The sequence below is a fragment of the Lithobates pipiens genome, unplaced genomic scaffold (assembly GCF_037356315.1).
Source record: "Lithobates pipiens isolate NorthernLeopardFrog02 unplaced genomic scaffold, aLitPip1_a1.2 Scaffold_18, whole genome shotgun sequence".
NCBI lineage: Eukaryota > Metazoa > Chordata > Amphibia > Anura > Ranidae > Lithobates > Lithobates pipiens.
Genome location: NW_027507758.1, coordinates 561,758,183 through 561,772,383, shown reverse-complemented (window position 1 = coordinate 561,772,383; position 14,201 = coordinate 561,758,183). Strand labels below are relative to the sequence as shown.

The following is a 14,201-nucleotide window of genomic DNA, read 5'->3' as shown; positions in this document are numbered from 1 at the left end:
CTTCTTTTTTAAGAAGGCCTGTTCTTCTAAAAGTGTGATGAGTTCTGTATTGGTTGAAGGAGTGGAGGTGGAAGGTGGAGGGGTGGTACAGGAAGTAAGAACTTTTTATGAGAAATTGTATAGTGCCCATGTGATGGTGGAGAAGGAGGAAATGATGGATTATTGTCAAGTGGTAAATAATAATCTTGATGGATTGGAAGCAGAAGGTTTGGTTAGGAGGGTGACTGAGTTGGAGGTTGAGGAGGCTCTGAGAAGTATGGCTCGGAATAAAACCCCGGGTAAGGATGGATTGCCTGTTGAATGGTATATTAAATTCTGGCCAATCCTGAAGACCCACTTGTTGGAGATTTTAAAGTTATGCATAGAGTCCGGTTGCACTTCCAGCTCTATGAAGGAAGGTGTAATCACTTTGATTTTTAAAAAGGGGGAGAGGAGGGAAGTTAAAAATTGGAGGCCTATTACTCTTTTAAATGTCGATTACAAGTTGATGGCAAAGCTTTTGGCAAATCGATTGGGGTTGGTGGCGGGAGCTTTGGTTGGTGAAGGACAAGTTTGTGCTGTGCCGGGGCGGAGGTTGATGGATATTTTGGTGCTATTACGTGATTTGACATGTTACGCCCAATTAAATAATCTGCCTTTAGCCTTGGTGGGTTTCGATTTGGAGAAGGCCTATGATAGGGTCTCTCATTCTTTTTTATTTTGCGTATTGGAGAGAATGGGTTTCCCCTGTGCATTATTGAGGACGCTGAAAGGGATGTACTATGGACTGCGGAGCCAGGTTTTGATCAATGGATGTTTGTCTGACTTTTTTGACGTTAAGTCAGGGGTGAGACAGGGGTGCCCTTTATCTCCCTTAATGTTTATCTGTGCAATTGAGCCTTTGTTGTGTCATTTACAAAAGGACAAGAGATTGAGAGGCATTTTTGTTCCCGGTAGCGGCGGTAATGTGGCCAAATCCGTCTGTTACATGGATGACGTTACCGTGGTCTGTTCCTCTGAGGGAGAAGTGAGGAGGGCAGAATTATTGTTAAGCATTTTTGGAAGTAGATCAGGCCTGAATGTTAACTGGGACAAAAGCCATGCGTGTGTTGTAAGTGGCTCTCTGGTACTGGAGAATATCAAAGTTAAGGTCTCCGAGTCCATTGACATTTTGGGAACCCATTTTGAAAGAAACCTGTTGAACAATGCTAATGCGGAGAGGGCTATGGAGCGTGTTTCAAAAAAGTTAGAATTCTGGAGGCTGAGGAAACTATCAGTCTACGGGAAAGTTTTGGTAGTGAAGGCAGTAGTTTTACCTATTTTATTGTATTTTTCTATGATTTTTCCCCCGAATGTTAGGTGGGTTCAAAAGATGACCAGAGTTTTGTTTCTGTTTTTCTGGGGAGCCAAGATGGAACGAGTGGCCCGGGTGGTGGTCATGAAGAAAGTTGAGCTTGGGGGCTGTGGCTTCCCTGATGTGGCTTCCTTTTTGGGGATGCATTTTTGGTTGGGCCACTTTAAGGTTTTTTCTGGGGGAGGTAAGGCAGCATGCCTTATGCGTTATCTGGCTGGCTGGTCCTTGACAAGATGGGGATGGTGTGAAAGGGATTTACAGCGGCCTATGGCCTTGGTGGCACCTTCGTTCTATGGTAGGCTCTAACAGTTTTTTAGGACGCATGACTTAAAGAAGTTAGGGGTTGGAGCGGTGGGAAAGGTTTCCCTGATTAAATGGCTTCGAAAAGATGAGGTGGTGGCAAACATAAGGGGGTTAGGACCGAAATTGACAGAGAAGTGTTGGGAAAATTTCGCATGTATAGGGCCCTCGAACCGCCAAAAAGAAGTGATGTGGATGGCTTTTCAGGAGTGTTTACTAACTAAAGCCTTTTTGAAATCCCGTGATTTGGCCAGGACTGATAGGTGTTCCAGGTCGGAGTGTGGTGGGTTGGAAACGTCAGAGCACGCGCTTTTTGGGTGTGTTTTTGTGAAAAGGGTTCAGAAGTTGTTAACTCCCTTTGTAGGTCGGATTTTGGATGTGGTGGGAGGTGATGTCTATTCCTGGTTTTTTGGTTTGGTGAAAGGGGATAGAGACAAGAAAAGAAGATTATGGGTTTTTATGGCCATATTTAAAGAGGTGATGTGGGAGGTAAGGTGTTGGGAGGTGAGGGGCAAGCGTGTGGTGAGTGAGGAGGACTGTGTAAACCTGTGTATGGCTAAGTTATACTTGGTGCTGTTGGTGGATAGACGGCGGATGGGTGTGGAAGAAGCGAATGCCTTTTGGAGGTGGGAGGAGTGGAGAGGTGGGGGTATGTAGGGGAGGATTGGTTTGTTGTTTTTAATTTGTTTTTAAAGATATAGTTTGCTGTTTGTTTTCTGTTTGGAACTCTTTGAAAGAGAAGATCTTGCCTAGATGATGTGTTAAGCACGGAGGACTGCGGAAAGAACTCGTATGGGTTCTTGTTGATGCTTGATTTGAGAGTGCAATGGAACTGATGGGCTAAAAAAAAAAAAAATCGACTATAGCCCTTAGGGGTGTCTCTGCTTCACAGCTAGGACGTTGAGAACCACTTGTATCTATCCAAGCCATTAGGTCCTTGTGGGGTACCCTCTGCTCGGCCTTGTAGGATCGTTGATTAAATTCAGCTTCACCTACTTGCTGCTATTGGGCCAGAGGCTTAGCCCCCACAAGGAACGAGATTGCGGTCTTCCCTCCTCCCCCCCTCCGCATTACTACCTTCGGGCAGTAGATGCAAGAGCCTTTATAAAGGCTTCAGAGCGAAGACGTCGAGGAATCCAGAAGGAAGCCGCCGAAAGAACACCTGAAGCGACTTCTCTCTCTCCGAGACGATGGGGAAGAGCGAGAGAAAGACCAGCAAAAGCAAGAAGAACCCCGCTCCAGCCACTTCCGCCACGGTCCCCGGGGATGTTGCTGCCTCAACCCCCACCTCCACCCCGGCCAGCACCAGCACCAGCCAGCCGGGACCAGCCAAGCCTTCCCCCCCTGCAGACGGGCTCCCTACCTTGGAGTCCTGGATGAAGCAGACGGTCGTGCTGCAACTGAAGGAGGTGGACGGAAGGGTCCCCGACATGACCCCGGAGATCTTCGGCAAGAAGATGATCCTGGAGCAGGGGTTCAGCAAAGCGGAAACGCTTTCGGTGCAGGCCTTCACAAGAGGTATATTTTTTATAACTTTTGTGTCTTTCCAGGCCTGCAGAAGATACTGGGATATGGTCAAGGCGAGTGGCCCTGAATCCACCTTCCGTAAGTTCGCTGCGAACTGCCCCATAACACGGGACGAGAAGTGGGTAACGGTGGCTATGAGGAACCCCCATACCTCAGGTAAGGATATTGCCACTTACCTCCAGAGGTTCTGCACCGTGGTGAAGGACCCCGTCCGAATCCTCGATGCCAACGGCTTCTGGATAGGTAAGTGGTCAGTACTCTGCAAGTTCAGGAAGGACCCTTCGGGGGACGTCCTGCACCTGCAGCCCTGCTTCTCCCTGGGCAACTCCGCAGGCATCCTTTTCTACCCCGGTATACCCTTCACCTGCAACAGGTGTAGCAACACCGGACACATGGGGAAGGACTGCAAAGAACCTGCTTGCAGGTTCTGTAGGGTTGCAGGCCACGAGACCAAGGATTGTCCGAGGTCCAAAGCCTGCAACCTCTGCGGAGCGGCTGAGCACGTGTTCAAACACTGCCCCCAGCGGTCCCGGTCCTATGCTGGCGTCCTGATCCAGGGCAAACCATCCTCCAGCACCGGGAAGAAGAAGCAGCCAGAAAAAGAACCACGGACGAAGACTGGTAAGTCCACCCCCACCCCTACCCCCACCCCCGTCCAGGCCCCAGCCCAGACCCCTGCCCCAGCCCCTGCCTCCAGCACACCCCCACCCACCCCCTCTGTGCTGGAGGCGACCCCCCCACCCTCCCCCCACCCACCCCGGACCTGTCCTCCCTGGAGGACTTCCCCACCCTCCCTTCCACCCCCACCAGTGGACTCTCAGGAAGCCGGAAACGGAAGCCTAGTAGTCCAACAGCAGAGGAACCCGCTTCCTCCACTAAAAGGCCCACTGGCGACCAGCGCGAAAGCGAGGGACCAGAGCCAATAGTGGAGGACCTCGAGTCAGCGGGGGAGGAGGATGAGGACGTGGAGGGGGAGGAGGAGGTCATGGCCATCCCTGAGCCTGACCTCCCCTCCGACATCCACGTCCCCATCACCCAGAAAATGATGGATGCTGTCCTGCAGGAGCTCGGCCTGTCCGAGAACACAGGACAAGCAGAAGAGGCAGCAGAAGACCCCCCTCCGGGGAGGTAAGTTCGGTCCCTTACCGACTAGACCTCATACCCCTTTTTCATTATGGCAGAGATCTCAATCTTTTCCATTAATGTGAGGAGTATCAAGGATACATCTAGGCGGCAAGCGGCACTGACATTTCTTGCCACACAGCAGAGTGATGTCTACATGCTCCAGGAGTGCGCACTCCCTCCTCTGAGGAGGTACACCCATCTGACCTCCCAGTGGACCCTCGGTCCCTCCTACTGGTCCGGGGGTGGCGATTGTAAGTCTGCAGGTGTAGCCATTCTTGTCAGGGGTGGGCGCTTCGCGGTCGACTCCATCCATGAGCTGGTCTGTGGCCGTCTTCTGGTCATAGACGGCTCGTGGGTGGGAGAGCCAATTAGGCTCATCAACGTGTACGCCCCCCCAGATAAGAATGAGCGGCTGGAACTTTTCCAGACCCTGCGGACCCAACTCGTCACCACCAGGGCAGTAGTAATCGGCGGTGATTTTAACTGTCCGATAGAGGAGGATGGGCGCAGCTCCAGCATGTACGCAAAACTTGATGCTACATCCAGGCTGCTCAAGGAGATGATCTCGGAGGCTTCCCTGCAGGACGCCGTGGGATCCATAGGGAGAGGTACCGTGAACTACTCATGGTGCCGTCCCGATGGATCAGTGCGTTCCAGGATCGACTTCGTGCTCACTTCAAGAGCAGTCAAGCATCGCGATTTCTCCATGATCCCCTGCTTTTTCTCTGACCACAGGGCTATTCACTTTCGGGGTGACCTGGGCGAGGGCTTTGCCCGCGGACCAGGCTCCTGGAAGCTGAATAGCACCCTGCTGGAAAATGAGGAACTGATGGGGGAACTCCGGGAGGCCTATGCCACCTGGAAGGAGGAAAAGCGATTCTTCGGAAGGGTAAGTGACTGGTGGGAGTTTGTGAAGGTCAAGCTACGCAGCTTCTTTCAGGCAAGGGGACGACAGCAAGTGTGTGCCAGGAAGAAGGAACTCAGGAGACTGCAACGTCAGTTGCAGTCCCTGCAGGACCTTCACCACTGTGGCTGGGACGTTAGGCAGGACCTGGAGGACACCAAGAAGAGCCTGAAAGGGCACTTTGAGGAAGAATCCAGGCACATTGTCTTCCGTGCCAAGGTGGAGAACCTTGAGAAAGGTGAGAAGTGTAATTCTTTCTTTTTCAGGAAACTCCACTCAGGACACACACCCTTGTCTGAGCTGCGTGACGAGACCGGAACACTCCAGAAGGGAAAGGAGGCTGTGATGCAAGTGGTCAGCGACTACTACACCAACCTCTACTCCCCGAAAACAACAGATTCACAGGCAGCCGACAGGTTCCTGTCAGGTATCTCTAACCAAATTGATCCTGCAGGTTCGTCGGACGTCAACGCCCCCTTGGTGTTGGAGGAGCTGCACTCTGCCGCTAAATCCTTTAGGCAAGGCAGGACCCCGGGCTGCGATGGTCTCCCAGTTGAACTTTATGTAACGCTGTGGGATCTCGTAGGCCCGGCCCTGCTCGAGCTGTACGAGGAGATGGTGGTGGAGGGCAGAATGCCTCCGACCCTAAGGGAGGGGATGATCACGATTTTGTATAAGCGCAAGGGGGAGAGGTCGGACCTGAAAAACTGGCGTCCGATCTCTCTTCTGAACGTGGACTACAAAATCCTCGCCAAGGTTTTGGCCAACAGGCTGAAATCTGTCATCGGACAGATCATCCACCCGGATCAGACTTGTGGCATTCCTGGTCGCAGGATTGCGGACAGCCTCGCGCTTGTCCGGGACACGGTCCAGTACATTCATGGCCGCCGTGTGCACGCGGCCCTGGTCAGCCTTGACCAGGAGAAGGCCTTTGACCGTGTCTCCCATGAGTTTATGTGCAGCGCTCTGCGCAGGTTTGGTCTTGGGGAAATGTTCTGTTCATATGTAAATGTAATGTACAATGAAATTTGTAGTGTGGTGTTGGTGAACGGTTGGAAAACTGACCCCTTTCCAGTGTTGTCTGGGGTCAGACAAGGCTGCCCTCTCTCACCTCTGCTTTTTGTCTGTTGTATAGAGCTCTTCGCCCGAAGCATCAGACGGAACCCAGAGATCAGAGGGATCACCGCACCAGGACCAGACAGACGGGAGGTCAAGTGCTCGCTCTACATGGATGATGTGACGGTGTTCTGTGCCGACCGGCACTCCATCGACACACTCGCCCAGACGTGTGAGGACTTCGGCCAAGCTTCAGGGGCAAAAGTCAACTGCGGGAAGTCGGAAGTCATGCTCTTCGGAAAGTGGTTCCTGCCTTCTTCTGCACCTATGCCCTTCAGCGTCAAAGCAGACTTCATCAAAATCCTTGGGGTCTGGTTTGGAGCAGAGGGCGCAGCCCTGAAGTCCTGGGAAGAACGACTGGCAAAGATGCGACAGAAGTTTGGACTTTGGAGCCTCCGAGAACTCACCATCGAAGGTAAAACACTGGTACTCCGCAGCGAGATTCTCCCTGTGTTGCAGTACCTAGCTCAGGCCTGGCCCCCCCGGGTTAACACCTGCAAGGCCATCACCAGGGCAGTGTTTCACTTCATCTGGAGCTCCAAAATGGACAGAGTAAAGCGGGCTGTTATGTTCAAGGAACCCCTCAAGGGCGGTAAGGGCGTGCCCGACATCGCCACTCTACTGAGGGTCTTCTTTGCCTGTAACTGCATCCGCAGAACTTTGGTGGACAGAACTGTAGACTCTGGCGGTAACTCCATGTCCCGTTTTTTCCTCCTGCCTCTCTGGAGGTCCCTTGGATGGGACAAATGGGACAGCTCCATCCCCTACAACTGGGACACTCCTTGGTATTACTTGGATACTTTCAAGTTTATTAAGGAGCAGGGGCTACATGGAGTGAAGCCCGACTTGTGGAAGCCAAAAACTATCCACAAGTTGATCAGAGCATCGGACATTGTTGAGACTGTTCCAGGCCTCCCTTCAGCCACTTGTAAAGTGGTCTGGAGGAATGTTTCTTCAAAGAGACTTACCAACAGGCACAAAGATCTGGCATGGATGGCAATCCAAGGGGGGTTGCCACTCAGGACATTCATGCATGCCAGAAACCTGTGCAGATACAGACACTGCCCCTTTTGCATCATCCAGGAGGAAACTGCTCTGCATGTTTTCTGGGAGTGTCCCTTTGCACAGGGCCTGTTGAGGGCTCTGGAACCTGATCTCAAAGACTTTGTTCCACAGACTGCTATAACACACTTTGGTGTGTTAAACGGACTCTTTTGTGGGACTCACTCACAAGAGGACATTGATAGTGCCTGGCGGGTGCTGTGTTGTTTTAAGGACGCTGTTTGGTGCGCCAGAAAGCGCCTCATCCACCAGAGGGAGAGGATGTCAATCCAGGACTGCCGCAGACTGACTCACAGTCTGCTCAGAGACTATCACCTGATGGACAACAAGGAGGAAGAGGAGGTCTGAAGATTTCCCCTCCCCCCCCCACCACTATGTACCCTTTTTGGCAGTTCAATAAAGCTTCGGGCCTGTGAACTCTTTCTCCCCCCCCCTCCCCACCTTCTCCAACCCCCCCCCCATCACACCTGTTGCTCATTGAAATGCCATTCTGATTTTGACTTTGACTAAGACTGTATGACTTGACATGTATTTGGTAATGGTTTTTGGTAATGCTTTCAGGGTAATGCGGCGTCATGCATGATGTGATGTTTCGGGGTATTATTACTCTGCACAACACATCAGGCATCATACCGCAGAATGAATGTAATTTATTTGTATGTTTGGAACTGTATTGTTATGTAGTGTATTTTATGCGCTCCGTCGCAGTACAGTGTGGAATGTACCCTGTTAAAAGTATTTTGTTTTTTGTATATTTTCTTGAAAAATAAAGTATACATTTTCAATCAAAAAATCTGTTCTTATCAGTTTAATATCTGATACGTCCCCTATCTGGGGACCATATATTAAATGGATTTTTAGAACAGGGAGATGGAAGAAGAGCTTGCTCTGTCCACTCCACGCATCGACCTGGTATTGCAGTACCTCCAGGACCGGTGCACCCCTCTCTTATGCAGTTTCCAAAAACAGAATGAATTCAAACAGCAAATTCTCCTCCATCCTCCTCATCCTTTTGCTTGCTTGCTCACTCACTTGCAATGTTACTTTTGCTGCTCACAAGCTGTCTGTATGTTGTTCATTTTTGCAATAAACTTGCGTTTAACCCCTGTGTGTACTGGTGTTTTTTGCTTCGTGTCAGTTCTTGGCCTTTCTTTCTCCCTTTCTCCTTCCTTGCTCGCTCGCTCGCTCAATATTTTTTTGCTCAGGAAGAAGCAGGTGAAGTGGCAGTAGTTGCAAGAAGCCAAACCTAGGAAGTCAGCAAGTAGACACATTTCGACAAGGCAGCTAGCTCGAGTATGAAAGAACTTTCTAGTCAAGGCCCAAGATGAGGCCTTTTTTTCCTAGCCATGCATGTCCAGCCAGCCCAGCCATTGCAATAGGCCTGACTTTGCTCCATTCCTGTCCCTTCGTAAAAACAGCTTGCTGGAAAGCAGTCCCAGCCTGAGTATTCATTCGACAGCCTGTGTCTCCCTCTAGTGGGTCCCAGCCTTTTCGGCTTTCGTCCACGTGTCCCAGGAGGCAGTCTCATGCAAATGCTTTTCCCTGGTAGAGCAGCAACGAGAAGCAACTGGATGAGTGTAATTGTTGCTGCTGGCTTCCTGCTGGTCAATGCCAGGGTCAGCAGGTGTTTGCAAAGGTGTTGGACAGGTGTTAGAAAATTGTGGATTGCTATCTAGGTCATCAGCAGGGGATTAGACGCCTTGGCCAGGCCAGGTGTGAAAAGTTGCTAATCAGCGTCTCCGCCCGGTCTAGACGCGGGGGAAGGGCAGACCGGGGGCCCGGGCCATCGGCAGCAACAGCAGCTCTCAGTGAGCTCTGGCTTGCGGGCTCGCCGCCGCTTGCTCGGAAAAGAGAATAATTGGGTTATCGCTTCTCGGCCTTTTGGCTGCGATCTTAGTGTCGTGGTTGAAGGGTTTGACTGAAGGCACCAGTTCCGCTCGGCCTTGGGGTGTCTCCTTTATTGGTACACCCCATGCTGCTATTGGGCGGGACGCTGCTGGAGGCCACGAGAGGGCGATAGGTGGGCTTGCTCCACCATGGCGGGTCGAGGATTACGAGACTCACTACGATTCCTGGTAAAGCCAGAAGGGAGGACGATGATTTCTCTGAGGTCGATTGTCGTGGATCTGCTGAAGAACGTTTTTGATGTCCAGGTAAAGGATATTTTGTGTTTACAGGATTTTCCCCAGCAGGGGACTTACGATGTTACTTTCGTTTCTTCCGAGGTTTGCTGGAGGATTTTTGAAGAGGCCAAGGTAAAGACAGATTATGATATCCTGGAGTTGATTGAGATTCAACCTCTCTTTATGCAGGAGGAGAAAATGATCACGGTCCATCTTTACAACCCCTTTGCGGACCCAGCTTTAGTATGGGCTTTTTTAAGCACATACTGTGATGACCTAAAGGGTGGGGATAAAGTATTGAATAAATTTGGCATTTGGTCAGGGAAATACAAATTCTATGGGAAATTTAAAAAGGACGAAGGATGTATTGGTGGGGTGAAGAGGCCGCCGGCTGTCTTCACCATAGGAGGAGAGAGGGGCTTTCTTTTTTATCCTGGTCAGCCGAAATATTGTCGGAAGTGCTATAAATATGGGCATGTGAGTGCAGATTGCGATGAGGGGATAGTGTGCCGTTTCTGCAATACGGCCGGACACGCTGCAAGTGACTGTTCTGAAGCCAGGGTATGTGACATTTGCAAAAGGGAAGGCCATCTAGCGAGACAATGCGATAAGTATAAAAAAGCAAAAGAAACCTTTGCGGATGTTGTAACGAGCAAGAGGATCCAGCAGAGGATTGATGCTAAAGGGAAAAGCTGGCTGAGGCGTCATGGTGGCGTAGGGGGTAGGGCCGGAGGGGGACCCGCGGAAGTCAATAATGAAGCGGCCCCGTCTGGTGCTCCTCATCCTGCCACAGCCGAGGAAGCTGAAGCTGGAAGTGAGGGGGATCCGGTTGATGGAGCTGGTAGCTTCTGCTGATGATAAGGTGGAGGCTGGAGTGGCCGGCTCTGAGACTGAGACTGGTGACCCGTCACCTGATGTAGAAGAGGATGAAGCCATGCAGCAGGATGTTGCTCCTGAAGATGGTGATACAGTAAGTGGGGCTGAAACTTCAGTCTCTAGGCTGATTGGAGACCTCTCTGACAGTGAGGAAGAAATGGAGGGTGCAGAAAGAGAGGAGGAAGAGGGAGACTTGGAATGTGGACAGCGTTTTGTCCCTTCAACAGCAGAAGAGGAAGAGGTGTCCGGGAAAAGACCTAGGATTGAAGAAGACGATTCTGAGAGTGGGGAGGGGTCACTTCACATAGCCCTATCTGGGGACTCTGAATTAGAGTCTGCCAGTTCTCCCGGTCTGAAAAGGTGGCAGAAAGGAAGTCAGGGTGGGCCAGAAGGAAGTGAAATGGAATGACTTTCCTTAAAAGACTTATTATGGCTGAGAAACTTTTTCTTTTGCTTATGGCTTTAACCGTATGCTCTATTAATGTGAGGGGGGTACGGTCTGGTGGGCGGCGAGCTGCGGTTTTTGAAAGCCTAGATGCATGCAAGGCTGATATTTACTGCCTGCAAGAGTGTGGGGTGGAGAGAGTACCGGGTCCTCGAGAATGGAGTCGGGGGGGGAGTGCGTGGTCCGTGGCTTGTGCTACAAGATGCGAGGGTGTGGGGGTGCTTGTTAGGAATCCGCAAGTTGTGATTGTAACACAAGAGGTGATTGTCCCGGGGAGAATGTTATTGGTCCTGTTGGAGTATGCTGGATGTAAATTTAGACTCCTTAACTGTTATGCCCCTGCAGATAAGCGGGAAAGGAATGAGTTTTTTAATATACTGAAATTACACTTGCCCGGGAGGATTCCTACAATAATTGCTGGAGATTTTAATTGCATAAGGAAAACGAGTGATAGGGAGGGTGCTGGAGAAGAAGGAAAGCTGGATTCTTCATCCAGGTTATTAAACGAAATTGTGGCCGATTTTCGGCTAAGGGATACTGCGGTGGAGGTGGAGGGGGATAGTGTCTCACATACCTTTTTTTCAGATCGTGGTACAGTTAGTTCCAGGATTGATTTCCTTTTTGTATCTGAGTTCATGAAAGTGGAAAATTATAGTGTTCAACCTTTTATTTTTTCAGATCACAAAATGATATTCTGCACCCTTAAGTTGGAGGAGGGAGTTGTGTTCGGGAGAGGGTTGTGGAAGTTAAATATTACGTTGTTGGAGGATGAGGAGGTGTGCGGGAAGTTTGGTGTTTTTTTTGCCCATTTGGTGGAAAAAAAGAAAGATTTTAAGGAAGTACTGCTGTGGTGGGATTGGGCCAAAATACGGATATGTGTTTTTTCAGGAGGGAAGGTGTGGAGAGAGCGAGATATAAGAGAGAGAAGGAAAAAGCCTTGGTGGAAAGGTTGCACTTACTTTTAAAATTCAAAAAAATGGGGGTGGAGGTGGAGGATGAGTTGGTAAAGGTGCGGGAACAGAGGAGTTTTTTTCTACAAGAAAAGGGAAAACAAATTGTTTTTCGTGCGAAGGTGCAAGAGATGGAGGAAGGGGAGCAATGCTCCAGATTTTTCTTCAAGAAGGCCATAGGGGCGAAGAAGGTGATTAAGAGTGTGCTTACGGAAAGTGGGGAAGTGTGTGGAGAAGAAGTGGTGGAAGAAGTAAGACGCTTTTATGAAGATCTGTATGAAGAACGAGTGGGACCAGCGAATGAAGAAATCTTGGAGTATTGTGAAGTGTTGAGAGGAAGCCTGGGAAGTGAGGATGCGGATGCTTTGTTAAGTGTGACCACAGAAGAAGAGGTGAAAAATAATTTAAGAAGGATGCCGAAGAATAAGACCCCTGGGAAAGATGGTCTGCCCGTGGAATTTTATGAAAAGTTTTGGCCGATACTTAAAGTTCATCTGGTAGAGATTATAAAGTTTTGCTTAGAAACCGGAAAATTGTCACCTTCTATGAAGGAGGGTGTAGTCACCTTGTTGTATAAAAAGGGGGAGGAGCGTAACTTAAAAAACTGGCGACCAATAACATTGCTGAATGTGGACTACAAAATTATATCCAAATTATTGGCGAGTCGGCTGAGTCAGATCGTAGGAACCCTCGTAGGTGATTGGCAGACGTGTGCGGTGCCCGGAAGGAGAATTACTGACAACTTAACGTTATTGAGGGATTTGATTTATTACGCTCAATCCAATAATCTCCCTTTGGCCGTTGCTGGCTTTGATCTTGAGAAAGCCTACGATAAGGTAGCCCACTCCTTCTTGTTTGGGGTGTTGAAACAGATGGGTTTCCCCAATCACTTTTTGAGAATCCTTAGAGGGTTATACACTGGTATGACCAGCCAAGTGCTTGTTAATGGCAAGGTATCAGGGCCATTTGGGGTGAATTCTGGGGTGAGGCAGGGGTGCCCCCTGTCACCTGTTATTTTTATTTGCGTTATGGAGCCCCTTCTACGGCACGTACAGATGGACAAATGTTTCCGGGGGGAGACGGTGTTAAGGTAAAGTCCATGTGTTACATGGACGACGTTGCGCTTTTGTGCTCTTCTCCAGGCGATATAAGTAGGGCCGAATTACACCTAAAATTGTTTGGAAGCATGTCCGGCTTGCAAGTGAATTGGAATAAGAGCCATGTGTGCGTGCTGAGTGGAACATGTAATACTGCGCAGGCTCGAGTGGAAACTACTGAGAAGATCGAAATTTTGGGAGTTCAGTTTCAGAGAGACCTATTGAACCAATGCAACTCTCAAAGGGTGATTGAGAAAGTTTCCAAGAAATTAGATTTCTGGAGGTTGAGGCAGTTGACGCTTTCGGGCAAAGTGCTTGTGGTAAAAGCGGTGATCCTGCCTCTTCTTTTGTATACCAGCCTGATCTTTCCGCCAAATGTAAGATCCCTACAGAAGATCTCCCGGCTTCTTTTCCTCTTCTTCTGGGGGGCGAAAATGGAGAGAGTGTCCCGTATCATCGTGATGAAAGAGGTGAAATTTGGGGGATATAACTTTCCAAATGTGCAGGAATTTATTGGAATCCAGTTGTGGATTAGCCACTTTAAGATCTGGGCTGCTAATGGGAATGCTGCTAAACTAATGAGATACCTCGCTGGGTGGTGTATGCTTAGATGGGGGTGGTGTGAAAAAGATCTCAGAAGACCGATGGCTCTAGTGCCCTCACCAGTATACTTACGTTTACAGCAATTTTTCCTGCAGAATAAGTTGTGTGAGTTGGGTGTTGGTGCAACATCCAAAACCAGTCTTGTGAAGTGGATGAAAAGAAAGGAAGTAGTAACTAATATTTTTGGTTTAAGATCTGCCACGGCTGAGAAATGTTGGGGGAAATTTCTGATGGATGGATGCACCAACAGACAAAAGGAAATTTCCTGGATGGCCTTCCAGGGTTGTTTGCTCACTAAGTCCTTTTTAAAAGCAAGAGATCTGGTAAGGGATGATAGATGCCCAAGGGATGGATGTGGAGGGGTGGAAACGGCTGCTCACGTTTTCTGGGAGTGTGGTTTCGCTAAGAAAGTGTATGGAAGGGTGGAGGGGTTTGTGAAAGGTGTGGTGGAGGTGGTAAGTTTGGATTATTTGGGATGTTTTTTTGGGTTGGTGGGTGGAGGGCGGTGTCAACAGCGGAAAGCGTGGATCTTTTTTTCTATTCTTAAAGAAGTGTTATGGGATGCGAGATGCTGGAATATGAGAAAAAATTATGTTATTTCTGAAAAAGACTGTATGAATTTATGTTTGGCCAAATTATATGTTGTTTTATTGTATGATAGGAGGCGGATGGGAATGGATGAGGCTAACTTGTATTGGAAGTATGATAAGTGGAGGAAAGAGTTTGGTGCAGGGTAAAAG

At 49.5% G+C, this 14,201-nt stretch overlaps 1 protein-coding gene and 1 pseudogene across 1 annotated transcript; both read left to right on the top strand.

Annotated features, from left to right (window-relative positions):
- Window positions 1-2,957: 2,957 nt before the first annotated feature.
- Window positions 2,958-4,292, top strand: LOC143986771 (uncharacterized). Its single transcript, XM_077485176.1, has 2 exons — window positions 2,958-3,781; window positions 3,982-4,292. The coding sequence occupies exons 1-2, from the start codon at window positions 3,010-3,012 to the stop codon at window positions 4,290-4,292; spliced, it is 1,083 nt and encodes a 360-aa protein (XP_077341302.1). The 5' UTR covers window positions 2,958-3,009.
- A 3,848-nt stretch (window positions 4,293-8,140) lies between these two features.
- On the top strand, window positions 8,141-8,313 carry LOC143990459 (U2 spliceosomal RNA; annotated as a pseudogene).
- Window positions 8,314-14,201: the final 5,888 nt, after the last annotated feature.